The following is a 16,490-nucleotide window of genomic DNA, read 5'->3' on the forward strand; positions in this document are numbered from 1 at the left end:
TTTTTACTCTCTTAAGGCACTTATAGTATATTCTTACTTAAAACTAAAACTTCTACTTCATATCTATATGTAATGGTTGTGAAAGCAAAACCAATGAGAGACACCAAGTCAGAAATACAATTTAATAGGAATATTTTTAATAATAAAATACATGCAATAGTACAAATGAAAAACCACTGACAGAGTCAGAATACAACAACTGACACCCCGCTAGTTAGGGTGGTGGTAGCAGTCCAGATGAAGTGGTCTTGTTGAAGGAATGATCACTTAGAAAGTTCTGGTAGCTCTTGGCCTCTGAAAACGACTGGGTAAGGGCTGCCTTGGTGTTCCAAATCTCAGTTTTTAGGTAGGTAGGAATCGTTTGGCTCCTCCCCTTGGATGGAGAATCTCACAATGGGATGATGCACTTTTATCAATCATGCAGTGGGACTCAACGGCCCATTAACAGAAGATACCATCCGGGAGAAAGGATGGGTCATGGAAAGATAAAGAACACTGCCCCACCTGGTTTTTAACAAATGGCCCAGCAGCAGGGGATATTTCCCACAGAGATAAGAATCACAGCCCCACCTGGTTTCAGCAGATGGTGATATACTACAAACCTTTGTTCACATCTTTACATAATAACCTAGGACACCATGTGCTGCAATAATATTCCTACCCACTAAAACTAAAACTTACACTTCTACTTCATGTCTTAATGTATGGCTTAATATATTTTAATTTCTCTAAAGGCTTTAATTCAATCCCTGCATTCTTCTCTCTCAGGGACTCAGAGAAGCTTCTATTTTACACACTCCAACAGGCCCTGACATTGGAGTGGGGCCCCACAGGAAAGGATATGGGGAGCCCGTATTACAGAAGATCCTGGTGCTTTCCGCCAGTTTTAGGGGGTTATAAACTTTGGGGGCACTTTTGGGGGATTTCCTGGTTAGTTTATGAGCAGAGGTGGCCCCTTTTTTGGGAGAATCCTGATGATTTCCACCAATTTTGGATGTTCTAAGCAGATTGTGGTAGACTCACTTCCATGAGTTCTTATGTCATCTGCCCACTGATGCCATTGAACTCGTCCGGAATGGTGCTCCCAGTGCTGCATGGGGTGGGGCAGCAAGGAGTCCCCCTCCACAGCACAGCGTGGCTGCTTCGGGGCTGGTGGCACTGCCCGGCGCTGGGGCCGTACTGGTGGTACTGGTGGTGCTGGGAGCTCACCTGTCTGGGGACCAGCAGGACTTGGGTGAACGTGTGTGCTCCCCCTGGGGTCCCCCAGCCCAGTGTCACTCTGCCCTCGAACAGCTGCTCCCAGTATTCTAAATAAAGCTTCAGTTTGTCTGGCCCTGTTTGTTGGGGGCCAGTGGAGAAGGAGTTGGAGGGACCCTGCAGGGGAGCCATGATTTGGGGGAACAGAACGGGTGCCGGCATGGATTGGGAATGGGGACCCTCAGGAAAGGTCATGTTCCCCCATTCTCACCATGCTCTGGGGGGCCTTTGGAGGAACCTGACCCCCAACACGGCACTGCACCAACCCCAAAGGTGCCAGGTCCCCCCTAAGCCTCCAAGGGGATCTGAGGAGGGGGCACATGGGGGGTGCCCAGGCCTGGCCAAGAGCCCAGCGCTGCCCCAGCCCAACCTGCCCTGGCTCCATCCCAGCTCCTTTCATGGGATGACACGTTGGTAAAACGGAGGGACAAGGGTGGGTGGTGGGCCCAGGGGGAGCAGGAGAAGGGATGGACAAGGAGGAGGAGGGCAAAGGAATGAGCAGGAGAAGGGTCGGAAAGGAACAGGAAGAGGAGGCAGGACTAGAAAGGGGGAGGAGTGGGACCCCTACCAATGTAATTTGGGAATCCCAGCCCCCCCACCCCCACTCTATGGTTGTCCCAGCTTCTTTTTCCCATGCTCTTCCACCTATTCCCCACTGCCTTCCAACTCACCACCTCCGTCCAAAATGCTTGGTTTCAGGAGCTCCACACCCCTCCTCCTTACTCTGGAGGTCCCATACCCCTATCCCAAAATAAAGGCACTTCATTGCCACTTTTTCCTAGGAGAAATGCCTGAGGTTTGGGATTTTTGGGGTGCAGTTTTGGAGCGGGACAGCTCTGTCTGGATTTCACCTCCCTCTTGTGGCCTCTCAGCTGCCCCTGACACCCTGGAGGTGCTGTCATTTCCCCTGTGGGGACAAGGACGTTCATTCCCTTCCAGGAGCCCAATGCCCAGCTGGGGCTCCAGGGCAGGGAGCTGGGGCCACTCGGCCTGGGGTCTCCAAAGCCCTCAGCAAGCCCCAAGTCCCTCCAAGGAACCCTTAACTCCCTCAAACACAGCATCTCTAACAGCCCCTGCATGCTCCCCCCATGGCACTGGCCGTGGCCATGTCACTGGCCATGTCCCACTGTGTCCTCACCCATGGCTGTCCCCTCACCATGTTTCCATTACTGTCAATGTCCCGCACATCTCCGTCCTAGCCCATGTCCCCACAAAAGGCTACCTCCTCCTCCATGTCCATTTGTCCCCAAGTCACTCTCCCTGTTTGTCTCTCGCCATGTCTCCGTCCCCCTATGTCCCCACTCATGCCTCAATTCAGTATCTTTATTTTAGTGTTGGATGTCTAAAAGGGATGAAGAGAAATCAAAAGCAAATCAAGGCCAAAAGAAAATAATTTCTGTGTCTGTGCCAGCTGTCTACGTGCTAGGGTGGAATGGAAGAACATTTCCTGGAGGGGTTTCCACCCCACTGTCTCCAAAATCTTGGTCGTTGCCCCAGTCCATCACCATTTTCCTGAATAGGACACCCTTTAGTAATAGAAAAACAAAAATGTCAGATCACTGAGGTTGGAAAAGACCTCCTAGACCATTCACAGCATCTGGATGCACACAGAAGACAGGACAGAACACAGAAGATTTTCTGGTGTTGAAAGCCAACAAATCCAATCTCCCCAACGAATTCCCATTGTCACTTTGAATCCCAATGGATGTTCCTGCCTCTGCGTAAATCCAGGTGCCCATAGGGAGACAGGATGATGCAGAGCAGCCATAGCCAGGTGTCTTCCCAACATGGACCACCAGGACCATGGATCACCAGGGCTTTGCCCAACACTGATCCTCTCATGGGAGATGGAGCTGGAGCAGAGCACGAAGCTCCTCCCATACTCGGGGCACTCACAGGGCTTCCCTTAGTGCTGTCTCCACTGGTGTTTGTTCAGTTTGAGCTGTCTGAGAAGCTCTTTCCACACTCAGAACACTTGTAGGGCCTCTCCCCAGTGTGGATGCGCTGGCGCAGAATGAGGGTGCAGTTGTGCTTGAATCCCTTCCCACATTCAGCGCAGCGGAAGGGCCTCTCCTCTGTGTGAATCCGCTCATGTAGAAGGAGATTGGAGCTGGTCTGAAACCTCTTCCCACACACAGGACACTCGTAGGGCCTCTCCCCGGTGTGGATGCGCTGGTGTCTTCTCAGGCTGGACATCCACCCAAAGCTCTTCCTACATTCCAAGCAGGTGTAGGGCCGTTCCCCAGTGTGAATAACCTGGTGCTGTGTCAGATCAGACATTGTCCAGAAACTCTTCCCACATTTCCCACACTCGTAGGGCTTTTCACCACTGTGGATCCTCTGGTGCTGGATCAGGCTGGAGCTGTCTCTGAATCTCTTCTCACACTCCCCACACTCGTAGGGCTTCTCCCCAGTGTGGATCCTCTGGTGCTGAATCAGATGGGAGCTCCGGATGAAACCCTTCCCACATTCCCCACACTCATGAGGCTTGTCCCCAGCGTGGATCCTCTGGTGCCGGATCAGGCTGGAGCTGTGACTGAAACCCTTCCCACATTCCCCACACTCGTAGGGCTTCTCCCCAGTGTAGATACTCTGGTGCCGGATCAGCTCACAATTGTACCTGAAACCCTTCCCACATTCCAAGCACTTGTGGGGCTTCTCCCCTCCATGAAGGTGCTCCAGCTCTGAGCTCGGGCTGGATCTCTGGCCGCCTTCCCGGCTCAGGGAGAGTCTTTCCTCCTCACAGCTCCCTGCGTTGGGTTTACAGCTCCTCCTCATGAGGGATCTTTGGGACTTTTCCTCCTGCTCCATTCCCCCGCAACCCGGAAATGAAAAATCCTGGGATAGGGAAAAAACAAGAGGAGAGCAACTTGGGCTGGGGGATTGTCCTTGCCCAAGTGCACATCAGGAAATCATTGGCAATCTTGTGTATGTAAGAGCCTCCAAAACACCAGGTTCAAACCAAAAATTCTCGAAATCTCAAGAGACAGATGAAAATCTCCCCAAACAGGAAGATTCGTCAAAAATCCCATCCAAAATATAGTCAGGCCCTGCAAAAAAAAAAAAAAAAACAACAAAGACCAACATTTAACCTAATAAAACTCAGAATCACCAAAATTCACCCCCGTGAAAATCGTGGATCCCCCTATCAATCCACTTGCTGCATATGGGGGGGGGGGGGGGGGAAACCCTTGTGGTTGCTGAGGTTGCAGATACAAGGAGGGATGGAACCTTGTGCTGCTTCCCCTTTCTCCTCCTATTCCTCCTTCTCCTGCACAATCCCACCTTCTCCTCCCATGTGCATCATTTGACCATCTTCTTCTTCAGCCCTGCTTCTCCTTCCCTTCTCCTGCTGCTCCCAGGCCCAGCACCCACTGCCGGCTCCCTCTTCCCCCCAAACCCACAGCATCCCAGTGCAGGGGCAGGGATGGAGCTGGGGCAGCTCAGGCTGGGGCAGCGCTGGGCTCTCGGCCGCTCCCGCCCGCACTCGGTCCCCACTGTAGCTGCTCCCGCCACGACAGCGCGGGGGGGCCCGGCCTTGGCACTGCCCCCTCCCACCTCCCCAAATTCCCCTCGCGGGGGGCGCTGAGGCCAGGGGGGTGCAGGTGGAGTCCAGGTGGGCAACGCTGGGAGCTGCGGCTCTGCCTGGACACTGCTGAGCCATCAGCGCCCCGCACCATCCGGGGCAGGGGCAGCAAGTGGAGCTGAAGGTGCCTCACCCAGTTTGGGGGATCGGCTCCCTCGGGGGGCGGCAGCACCGGGCATGGATTGGGTACCTGAGAGTGACCAGGAGACAGACAAGTGACAGATCAGGGGGGCCGGGAAGAGTCGGCAGCCAGAGAGCACTGAAAATCTCATCAGTGAGCACAGTGGGATCTTTGGGGACTAAACATGGCAGGACACCCATGGAGGGAAGGAAGGGAAAGCCAGGAAGGGCTGCCAGCAAAAGGGATGATGATCCCAAAATATCTCTGAAGGGTCCCTTGGGAGCATGTTGAGGGAGTTTGCACATTCTCCCAAAGGTAATCAAGGACATGGACATCCAGGGGGGGCAATAAGGGAAATCGAGAAAGGATTTAGACAGCAGCATTCAGGAGATAAGGGGGAAAGATGAGCTGGTGTGTTTTATTCCACCAGTGTTAGAAGATGTGGGGACGGGTTTGAAATGCATGAGCTTTTAGTTGCTCCTAATTCTGATTTTACTTTACTGAGAAGGGATTTGAAGGCTAATTTGGGAATGCAAATTAATATTTTAAAGGTGATAGAGTTATGCCTTTGTCTGGCAAATGTCTGGCAAGGCCTATGCTGAAGTGAACCCAGAAGTGTGGGCAGCTCCAGGAAAATAGAGAAAATTAGACATGAAGCCTCTACAAAGTACTTTGAAGCAAACAGGACAAGAGGTGTCTAAAGCAATACCCTATTCCAAGGGAGGGAAGGAAGGGCTCACAGCCTGTTATTGAGTCCCTGCTAAAGGCAGGGCTTTTGGAGCCAAGGATCTCTCCCTATAATGCTCTTATCCTGCCAGTCAAGAAATCAGACGGAATCCACAGAATGATGCAGAAGAATAATAAATGAGATTAGTAAACCCAGGCACCTCACAGTCTCAGATCCTTACACCACCTTGAACCAGGTTCCCTCCTCACACTGACACCATTCAGCACTTGATGTCAAACATGCTTTCTGGGGATGCCCACTCACACAGGATGGCAAACTGTATTCTGCCTTTGAGTGGGAACATGACGTAGAAGGGAAAGTGGTAAAGACATGGACTGTTGGGAGGATATGGAGTTGACAGGAAGGTCTCACAGATATGTATGTATAACAGAAAGATCTTTGAATGTAGAATCTGAAGAAGGTATAGAAATGATAGCAAGTTTTGATGTAGAAGAAAAGAATTGCTGAGTGAGTTTTACTGGATAACTAAGAAGGCACAGAGCAAGTGAACTGGAAGAGGCTTTTATCACTTAGAGCAAAGGATAAATCCACCTCAAACAAAAGATGTTTTTACCAAGCAAAAATATTTTCACAGACAAACAAAAAGCCATATTGCAAGTAGAGAAAAGATCTCAGAATCTTCCACTGCAAGAAAACTGAAAAACAACTTCTAGGTTAAACTGTAACATACTAACCTTTTGTGATTGGAAATAGTAACATGAATATTGTAATGTGTGCTGGTTTTACATAAAAGTTCCAAGGAAGAGGAGATGAAAAAAGAGATGAAAAAAGAGATGAAGTAAACTTGTGCCTTTGAACAGTCTGCCCTTAAAAGTAATACCCCATGAGAATTAGCATAACCCATAACACAGATCTAAAAAGACTGTGAAAATTAAAAAATTTCCACGATTTGCAGATTTTCCCAGGTGGATGCAAATTGTAAAAGTGTAGACACAAGAGAAATTTATTATTCTCTTAAAAAAGAATCCTATGGCCAAAACAAAAAAGAACTTCCCTCTCTAGAGTGAACAGAAATGATTATTTGACAGACTGACTGAAGTGTCTCTGTATGTTGTTGTTAAGAAATATGGAAGGTGGTGAGGGAGGAAGAATTGATCTGGAAATCTTATTCCAAATTTCTTAGTTTCCCTGTGTTATTAATAAATTTCTTCTTTATACCCTTTTCAGTTTTAGACCTGCCTTGTTTTTGCTCCTAAATCCTATCTCAAAGAAAAATTAAATATATTAAAATCAGCAAACCTAAATTAAACCAAGACATTTTTGGTGCAGAATGTGGGCAAGAGAAAATTAATAAAGTTATGAAATGGGATCAATTAAGAGGAGTAAAAGCAAGGCATGTATTAGATTATAAGGATGAAGTAGAAATAATGGTGAAATATCTAAGGGTGGTGGCTAAGGTTAAATTTTTCTGTTTCAAGTAGTAAGTTAAGTGTAATTTTGATAGTAATTGTGAAATGTGATTCATGAATGTGAGGGGTGGAATGTGCTGGTTTTACATAGAAGTCCCAAGGAAGAGAAGTACAGACACACTCACACAAAGGTTTTTTCGCTGAAAACTTTTTTCTGTGAGATGCTAGAACCAATCAGAAAGCTGATTTAGTAATTGGCAGCTTGGGTAACCAAGTAAAAAGTTACTTTGCCTCCATTAATCACATGGGTAAAAGTGAAACTTTCTCTTTTGACTTCTGGTATCTGAAGATAAAGCCAGCCAGTCTGGCCCAGCCCGGCCCCCTCCCCATGCGGCCTGGCCAGGCAGGGTGGGGGAGCCACTGAAGCCCCCCCGTTTTCAACTAAGGGCCCTGATGGCCAGGAGAAAGAGAAACCTTTGCGAAAATCTGAGTTTCCCCCCGCCTCCAGCGCAGTCACAGCTTGGCCAGGGCGCTGCTGCCGTCTCAGAAGTTCAGAAGCTTTGCTTCCCTCCAGCTGCCCACACAGCTTGAAGGAAATGCAGCTGGGCTCTGTTCCAGCCGAGCCTCCCTCCCCCATTTGCTTGCTGAGCTCTGCAGTTTCACACAGCCCGCGCAGCCTAAAAAAATCCTAGCACAGCTCCAAGATGACTGAGCCCAGCTCCTTCACCGTGTGTGCAATTTTAACCCTTCCAATACTCAAATAACACTGCAGGAAATCTCAGAAGTAACATTTTCCAGCACTAAAATGGAGCTGGGACAATTCTGAGGATTAACAGAGAATTGCAGGACATGGATTCAGGATTCTCGGTTCTAGCAAAAATATTTTATTATATTTTAACCCCCAACAGCCTAAATGTTATGGTATGGATATGAGAAAAAGACTAAAACTGAAGAAAATGATAGAACGAAGTGACTGATGCCACAGCCATAGGTCTTGCAGACTCAGAAAATAAATTTGAATTGCATCTGGATGTTAAACAGGGCCATACCAAAGGAATTCTTATGTTAAAATGTTTAAACCACTGGATAGAGTGGTCTCACTGTCTGCAGAATTGTGCAGCCACAGCTTTAATGGGACCTGAGGCATAAAAACTGATGGCAGAAGGATCTCCTGTTGTTCTAGTCTGGCACCAAGTTAAAGCTCTGACAACCAAAGAGCCTCTACATGGATGAGCAGTGCTCGGCGCTTAGAGAATGAAAATTGTTCAATGGCACAGAAGGATTTAGAATTGAGGACAGGGGAAGGGTTTAACCTAGCCTCCTGTTTGTTTGAACAGCCTGCACAGGGGCTGTTCCAGAACTGGGACTGGGAACAAACCCATGGCTGCATTCAAGTGACAGAGCTCCAGAGCCAGGACAGGAGAGATTGATGAGACATTCCCTGGCCTGAGGGAGAAAATGTGTTTATGGATGGGGCTGCAAGGGCAGGAGAAGGGAAAACAGTTCCAAAACACACTCTTATTAAGGAAAGGGAATTACACCAAGACCTCTGCCGAGAAAGTTCAGAGAAGCACCACTGGTGGCCAAGTGCCGTGGCCCATCCCAAGTGTCCCTGAGCACAGAAACAGCCCCAGCACAGCTCAGCACGGGGGGACCCCTCACCCGGGCTCAGGAGCTCTCAAGCCCCGCAGATTTGCACTTCCCGGCTGCAGCACCAGCATGGGAGGCCCCACTGAGCCTGCACTGAAGGCAACGCAGCAGCAGCCAGGGCTCCACAGCGGGGGAAGCCCCTGGGCCTGCCCACACATCCTCTGCTCAAATCCTCTGCCTGGGCACCCTCCTTTGGCATCTCCAGCCACTGGGGCCAATCCTTGCTGCCACTGCTGCAGCTTCGCTGCTTTCTGTGCCTGCACTGCCACAGCTGCTGGGGAACACAATGGCACAATTCCACTCTGGCTCTCAATTGCACTCACACACTGGGCTGGGGGAGATTGGAAAATCACAAAAAAACTGGGCTGGTACTGGAAAATTCAGCAACTTAAAATTTTTTTACTTTTCATTTCCATACTCGGGCTTGGTTTGCCTTTCCCTTGGGGAAAGGAATTTTAAAGGCTTTTTTTAAAGGGATATTGCTCCACCCAACAGAGATGAGTTTAACATCTCAACAGACTGGGAATGGCCCAAAAGATACCTACAAAGATAACAACCATCAACAAAAAAATCAGCGACCATCAGGAAACATCAAGGAGCACCCACCTCAGAGATCGCTCTGGGCAGTGCTGGAGAGACCTTGTCTGGGAAAAGCTGAGATGGAAAATCAGGAGTGTGGACCTAATTAACATCAGACAGACCGAATCAGAGGCAAAGAAACCCGGGTCCAATAGTAAACCAAATACTAAGAACTACACAATTTGGAAGTAATCCACACCAAACCAGTGGATTTCAATGGCTTCCGAGTGGATGAAATTTAAGAAAAATCTAGTACAACTCACGTGCCATGGAATGATTTTCTCTGCACACTCGGCTGATGTGTGGATGAAATGATTTCTGTTGCACATCCTGGCAAGAATCAAGTAATGCCTTCACTATCTAACACTAAAGGTATCAAGTTAAAAGCAGATTGTGGGGGGACCACATGAGTAATCCAATGGCTCTGCAAGAGAAGTATCTGTTTCTGGATCCAGGAAAGGAGTTTTAGAAATAGAAATTAACAGTGCTGGGGCAAAAGCATCCATTTATCATTTGAATTACAGAATTAGGTTGCAAAGACAGGCAGTGATGACGCTGAGAATGTCAGGAAAATTAATCCACAAACACCAGAGGTTTATGCCCAAAAATGAGACAGAGGAGTCCTTCTTTGCTTTATTCGAATAAAGGGAGAGGCCATGGTCCATTCCTCTGTGATCTCATAGATTTCTGGAGGACTCAGCCTCCTTTTTATGCCACTTTCCCGGCCGCATTTCCCTCTCTCTTTCTCCACTGGCTGAGGTACTTGAGAGGTACAGACTTCCCGGAATACCTGATACTTGAGATTCCCCTCTAATGTATAACCCTCCCTTTTAATTCTTAGAGAATTTATTGTTTTTCCCCATTACTTCTTTCATCTTTACATATCCAATTTCACTTATCAGCCAAACTACAGTTTGTTTGTAAAGGCAAAAATAGTTCTCCATTCAACAATCAGTGAAATCCATCCCGTCGTTTCTTTTATCTCTCACCCTGGTCTTAGCTACCAGAACATTCACAGCTCGTCTGTAAAGACAAATGCAACATTCCTCGAAGAATAATCTCAAAACCAAAGAGGAAACAGAAAAAGAGATACAGTTCATAGTTATTAAAATATTGTAAAGACAATTCTTGGGGAACTAAGAAGAGGATGGAGTGAAAGCAGTAAGATTAATATCGTAGTAGGCGTGCATATTAAGGGGGACATGCAGCAGGAGGATCGGGAAGTCTGAACCTTCCAAGTACCTCAGCCAGTGGGGAAAGGGAAAGGGAGATGCAGCCGGCAAAACGAGGATAAAAAGGAGGCGGCGTTTTAGAGACACCGCATGGCAAATGCCCATAGTCTCTCCATTTATTCATCAATAAAGTCACTTTTACAGGACTCCTCCGTCTCCTTTGGGCACGCAAACCTCGGGCCACCTGAATATTCCCGCACAGCCCCGGGGCCCCTCTCAAACATCCCTTGCCCGCCTCGGGCTCCTGCCGGGGCTCCACGTGGGTCCCGGCTCCATCCCGGACTCACCCCCACCTCCCACCGCCCTCAGCTCCTGCTCACCCCGAGCTCCCGCCGGTTCAGGGCAGCAGCGGTTCCTTGGCCCGATGCCCGGGCCGGGCCCAGCGCGGGAGCCGCTCCTCAGGCGAGGTTTCCGAGAAATGGAGGAGCTCGGGGAAAGGGAGGGGAGCCCGTGCCGTGTGCAGAGCCCGCCCCTCGCTGCGATTGGCTGATTCTGCTCGATCTCGCGCGCTGATTGGACAGAGCGGGGACAAGCCAGCCCCGGGGCCGCTACCGGGGCGCTATTTTCAGAGCTCCTGTGCTTCCAGGGAGCTGCGGCAGCGGCCGGAGCCGGGTGACGCGGTAGCGGATCTCGGAGGCGGCCCCAGCGCAGGTGGGAGCCGCGCTCGGTTCTGCGGGGGCTCGGGGCTCGCTGCGGGCGGAGGGGACAGCAGGAGGCTCTGGCGGGTTCGCTGTGCCGTGCCCGGCCTGTGTTCCCCTGGGATGAGGGCGCTGCGGGAGCGCCTACCCGCGGTCTCCTTCCGGCTGGGGACAAGGCAGGAGCCGCGGCCGGAGCAGCGCTGGTTCGTCGCAGTTCCTGTTGGTAGCACAGAGGTGGCTGCGCTGTGCCCGGCATGCTGCGCTGTCGCCTCCTCCGAGGTCCGCCGCGCCTCACCGGGCTCCGACCACGGCAGCCGCTCCCTGGCCTGTACAAATGCTCTGCCCCTTGCTCATTTGGTGCGCCAGGGGTGCTGTAACGGCGGCATTGGGCCTGGCTTGTTCCGGCTTTGCCCAATCAGCGCAGACAGGTAGAAGTGACAGAACAATCAGCCAATCGCAGCGAGGGACGGGCTGTGCACACGGCACGGGCTCCCCTCCCTTTCCCCGAGCTCCGCCATTTCTCGGAAACCTCGCCTGAGGAGCGGCTCCCGCGCTGGGCCCGGCCCGGGCATCGGGCCAAGGAACCGCTGCTGCCCTGAACCGGCGGGAGCTCGGGGTGAGCAGGAGCTGAGGGCGGTGGGAGGTGGGGGTGAGTCCGGGATGGAGCCGGGACCCACGTGGAGCCCCGGCAGGAGCCCGAGGCGGGCAAGGGATGTTTGAGAGAGGCCCCGGGGCTGTGTGGGAATATTCAGGTGGCCCGAGGTTTGCGTGCCCAAAGGAGACGGAGGAGTCCTGTAAAAGTGACTTTATTGATGAATAAATGGAGAGACTATGGGCATTTGCCATGCGGTGTCTCTAAAACGCCGCCTCCTTTTTATCCTCGTTTTGCCGGCTGCATCTCCCTTTCCCTTTCCCCACTGGCTGAGGTACTTGGAAGGTTCAGACTTCCCGATCCGCCTGCTGCATGTCCCCCTTAATATGCACGCCTACTACGATATTAATCTTACTGCTTTCACTCCATCCTCTTCTTAGTTCCCCAAGAATTGTCTTTACAATATTTTAATAACTATGAACTGTATCTCTTTTTCTGTTTCCTCTTTGGTTTTGAGATTATTCTTCGAGGAATGTTGCATTTGTCTTTACAGACGAGCTGTGAATGTTCTGGTAGCTAAGACCAGGGTGAGAGATAAAAGAAACGACGGGATGGATTTCACTGATTGTTGAATGGAGAACTATTTTTGCCTTTACAAACAAACTGTAGTTTGGCTGATAAGTGAAATTGGATATGTAAAGATGAAAGAAGTAATGGGGAAAAACAATAAATTCTCTAAGAATTAAAAGGGAGGGTTATGCATTAGAGGGGAATCTCAAGTATCAGGTATTCCGGGAAGTCTGTACCTCTCAAGTACCTCAGCCAGTGGAGAAAGAGAGAGGGAAATGCGGCCGGGAAAGTGGCATAAAAAGGAGGCTGAGTCCTCCAGAAATCTATGAGATCACAGAGGAATGGACCATGGCCTCTCCCTTTATTCGAATAAAGCAAAGAAGGACTCCTCTGTCTCATTTTTGGGCATAAACCTCTGGTGTTTGTGGATTAATTTTCCTGACATTCTCAGCGTCATCACTGCCTGTCCTTTGCAACCTAATTCTGTAATTCAAATGATAAATGGATGCTTTTGCCCCAGCACTGTTAATTTCTATTTCTAAAACTCCTTTCCTGGATCCAGAAACAGATACTTCTCTTGCAGAGCCATTGGATTACTCATGTGGTCCCCCCACAATCTGCTTTTAACTTGATACCTTTAGTGTTAGATAGTGAAGGCATTACTTGATTCTTGCCAGGATGTGCAACAGAAATCATTTCATCCACACATCAGCCGAGTGTGCAGAGAAAATCATTCCATGGCACGTGAGTTGTACTAGATTTTTCTTAAATTTCATCCACTCGGAAGCCATTGAAATCCACTGGTTTGGTGTGGATTACTTCCAAATTGTGTAGTTCTTAGTATTTGGTTTACTATTGGACCCGGGTTTCTTTGCCTCTGATTCGGTCCGTCTGATGTTAATTAGGTCCACACTCCTGATTTTCCATCTCAGCTTTTCCCAGACAAGGTCTCTCCAGCACTGCCCAGAGCGATCTCTGAGGTGGGTGCTCCTTGATGTTTCCTGATGGTCGCTGATTTTTTTGTTGATGGTTGTTATCTTTGTAGGTATCTTTTGGGCCATTCCCAGTCTGTTGAGATGTTAAACTCATCTCTGTTGGGTGGAGCAATATCCCTTTAAAAAAAGCCTTTAAAATTCCTTTCCCCAAGGGAAAGGCAAACCAAGCCCGAGTATGGAAATGAAAAGTAAAAAAATTTTAAGTTGCTGAATTTTCCAGTACCAGCCCAGTTTTTTTTGTGATTTTCCAATCTCCCCCAGCCCAGTGTGTGAGTGCAATTGAGAGCCAGAGTGGAATTGTGCCAGTTGTGTTCCCCAGCAGCTGTGGCAGTGCAGGCACAGAAAGCAGCGAAGCTGCAGCAGTGGCAGCAAGGATTGGCCCCAGTGGCTGGAGATGCCAAAGGAGGGTGCCCAGGCAGAGGATTTGAGCAGAGGATGTGTGGGCAGGCCCAGGGGCTTCCCCCGCTGTGGAGCCCTGGCTGCTGCTGCGTTGCCTTCAGTGCAGGCTCAGTGGGGCCTCCCATGCTGGTGCTGCAGCCGGGAAGTGCAAATCTGCGGGGCTTGAGAGCTCCTGAGCCCAGGGTGAGGGGTCCCCCCGTGCTGAGCTGTGCTGGGGCTGTTTCTGTGCTCAGGGACACTTGGGATGGGCCACGGCACTTGGCCACCAGTGGTGCTTCTCTGAACTTTCTCGGCAGAGTGTAAGTCTTGGTGTAATTCCCTTTCCTTAATAAGAGTGTGTTTTGGAACTGTTTTCCCTTCTCCTGCCCTTGCAGCCCCATCCATAAACACATTTTCTCCCTCAGGCCAGGGAATGTCTCATCAATCTCTCCTGTCCTGGCTCTGGAGCTCTGTCACTTGAATGCAGCCATGGGTTTGTTCCCAGCCCCTGTGCAGGCTGTTCAAACAGGAGGCTGGGTTAAACCCTTCCCGTCCTCAATTCTAAATCCTCCTGTGTCACTGAACAAGTTTCATTCTGTAATCACAGTACACTGCTCATCCATGTAGAGACTCTTTTGGTTGTCAGAGCTTTAACTTGGTGCCAAACTTGAACCATAGGAGATCCTTCTGCCATCAGTTTTTATGCCTCAGGTCCTATTAAGGATGTGGCTGCACAATTCTACAGAAAAAGAGGCCAATCTGGCCACTGGGTTAAATATTTGAGCAGAATACTTCATTGAGCATGGCCTGGTTTATGATCCACTTACAATTCTTGTTTCTTTTCTGAGTCTGGTAGAGCCACCGCAGCGTCAATCATTTGGTTTTTTAGTTTTCTGAAGTTGTGGTATTTTTCTCCCATCTTTACCACAACATGGAGGCTATTTGGGCTTAAGAAGTCATTCAGTGTTCTGGCTAGAACAGTGCTTCTTCAATCCATGTCCTGCAATTTCTTATCTATTCTTAGACTTCTTGCCACTCCTTTTTAGTTTTGGATTGCTTCTGAGATTCCCTGGTCCCTCTCTGGGTCATTACATCACAAAATTCAGTCAAAATATTTTCCAAATATTTAAACTTTTTCTCCACCATTTGTGCTTTTTTTTTTTTAAATACTCAAAGATGCTTTTTATCCTGAACATTCAGCCATTTCACAGAAGTTTCTTCTACCACTTCTTCTTGTCCTCCTGATTGGAGCAAGTCATCCACATCCTGCATTAATGCAATGGGTTCATGGGGTGGGGTAAATCCTTGTGATATTTTCTGCAAGGCTTGCCCCAGTAAGGCTGGTGCTTCTGTGCATCCCTGCAGAAGGAGCGTCCACATCTTTATCATTTTCCCTTCTACCTCTTGTTCCCACTCAAAGGCAAAATACAGTTTTCCATGCTGTGTGAGTGGGCATCTCCAGAAAGCATCTTTGACATCAAGCACTGAATGGTGTCAGTGTGAGGAGGGAGCCTGGTTCATAATGGTGTAAGGATCTGAGACTGATGGGTGCTGGAGCCCCCTTAATATGCACCCCACTTTTGTATAGCTTACGGTATCCATGGCTCTGTTAAGTCTTTGTTGTTCTGGGAGCTCATGAGTTTAGCAGGACCTTGACTGGGCAGCAGTGTGTGTGGTCAATTAATAACATTTTCTGAACCCGATGGCTTCTGCTGTCACTTCCTTATGTACACGTCCCTGGCCCTATCTCCAGGCGGATTCCCAGCATCTGTTTGTAAAGACACTTTCCTGTTCTTCCTTCCATGGGGGTGCAGGCAGAGCCGCAGCTCCCAGCGTTCCCCACCTGGACCCCACCTGCACCCCTCTGGCCCCAGCGCCCCCCACGAGGGGAATTTGGGGAGGTGGGAGGGGGCAGCGCCAAGGCCGGGCCCCCCCACGCTGTCGTGGCGGGAGCGGCTGCAGTGGGGACCGAGTGCGGGCAGGAGCGGCCGAGAGCCTAGCGCTGCCCCAGCCCGAGCTGCCCCAGCTCCATCCCTGCCCCTGCGCTGGGATGCTGTGGGTTTGGGGGGAAGAGGGAGCTGGCAGTGGGTGCTGGGCCTGGGGGCAGCAGGAGAAGGGAAGGAGAAGCAGGGTTGCAGGACAAAATGGTCAAACGCTGGACATGGGAGGAGACGGTGGGATTGTGCAGGAGGAGGAGGAATAGTAGGAGGAAGAGGAGTGTGAGAAATAGTAGGGACACAGGAGGAGGAGGAGCAGAAGCAGGAAGCAGCACAAGCTGTATCTGCAGCCTCCCCCTCAGCCCCAGGAGCATTGCCCTCCCCACATGCAGCAGGTGACAGGGATGGGGGATCCCTGACTCACAGTGGTGAATTTTGTTGTTTCTGAGCTTTATTTGGCTTTTTATGGGGCCTGAATCTTTAATATTTTGCAGGAGCTTTTGGCTGAATCTGGCTGTTTGGGGAGTTTTTCATCTGTGTTATGATGTTTGGAGGATTTTTGGGCTGAGTGTTGGTGTTTGTGAGGTTCTTAGAGATACAAGATGCCCAGTGATTCCCTAAGATGAACTTGTGCAAGGAGGAAACCCTAGTCCAAGGCATTTTCTTCTTATTTTTTTCTCAAACCAGGCTTTTTCGTTTCCAAGGTGTGGGCAGATGGGGCAGAAGGAAAAGCCCCGGAGATCCCTCAGGAGGAGGGGCTGCAAACCCAGCCCAGGGAGCTGCGAGGAGGAGAGACCCTCCCTGAGCCGGGAAGGTGGCCGGAGATCCAGGCAGAGCTCAGAGCTGGTGGAGCAGCCT

At 49.9% G+C, this 16,490-nt stretch overlaps 1 protein-coding gene and 1 pseudogene across 1 annotated transcript; both read right to left on the reverse strand.

The window, feature by feature from the left end:
- LOC130266042 (zinc finger protein 883-like) overlaps window positions 1-11,416 on the reverse strand; it is a 222,077-nt pseudogene extending 210,661 nt beyond the window's left edge.
- On the reverse strand, window positions 871-10,963 carry LOC130266162 (zinc finger protein 286A-like). Its single transcript, XM_056515510.1, has 2 exons — window positions 10,843-10,963; window positions 871-4,307 (listed from the first exon to the last, which is right to left on the reverse strand). Exon 2 carries the CDS (start codon window positions 4,066-4,068, stop codon window positions 3,190-3,192), a length of 879 nt encoding a protein of 292 aa, XP_056371485.1. The 5' UTR covers window positions 4,069-4,307; window positions 10,843-10,963; the 3' UTR covers window positions 871-3,189.
- Window positions 11,417-16,490: the final 5,074 nt, after the last annotated feature.

Source organism: Oenanthe melanoleuca, unplaced genomic scaffold (assembly GCF_029582105.1).
Source record: "Oenanthe melanoleuca isolate GR-GAL-2019-014 unplaced genomic scaffold, OMel1.0 S001, whole genome shotgun sequence".
Lineage (NCBI taxonomy): Eukaryota > Metazoa > Chordata > Aves > Passeriformes > Muscicapidae > Oenanthe > Oenanthe melanoleuca.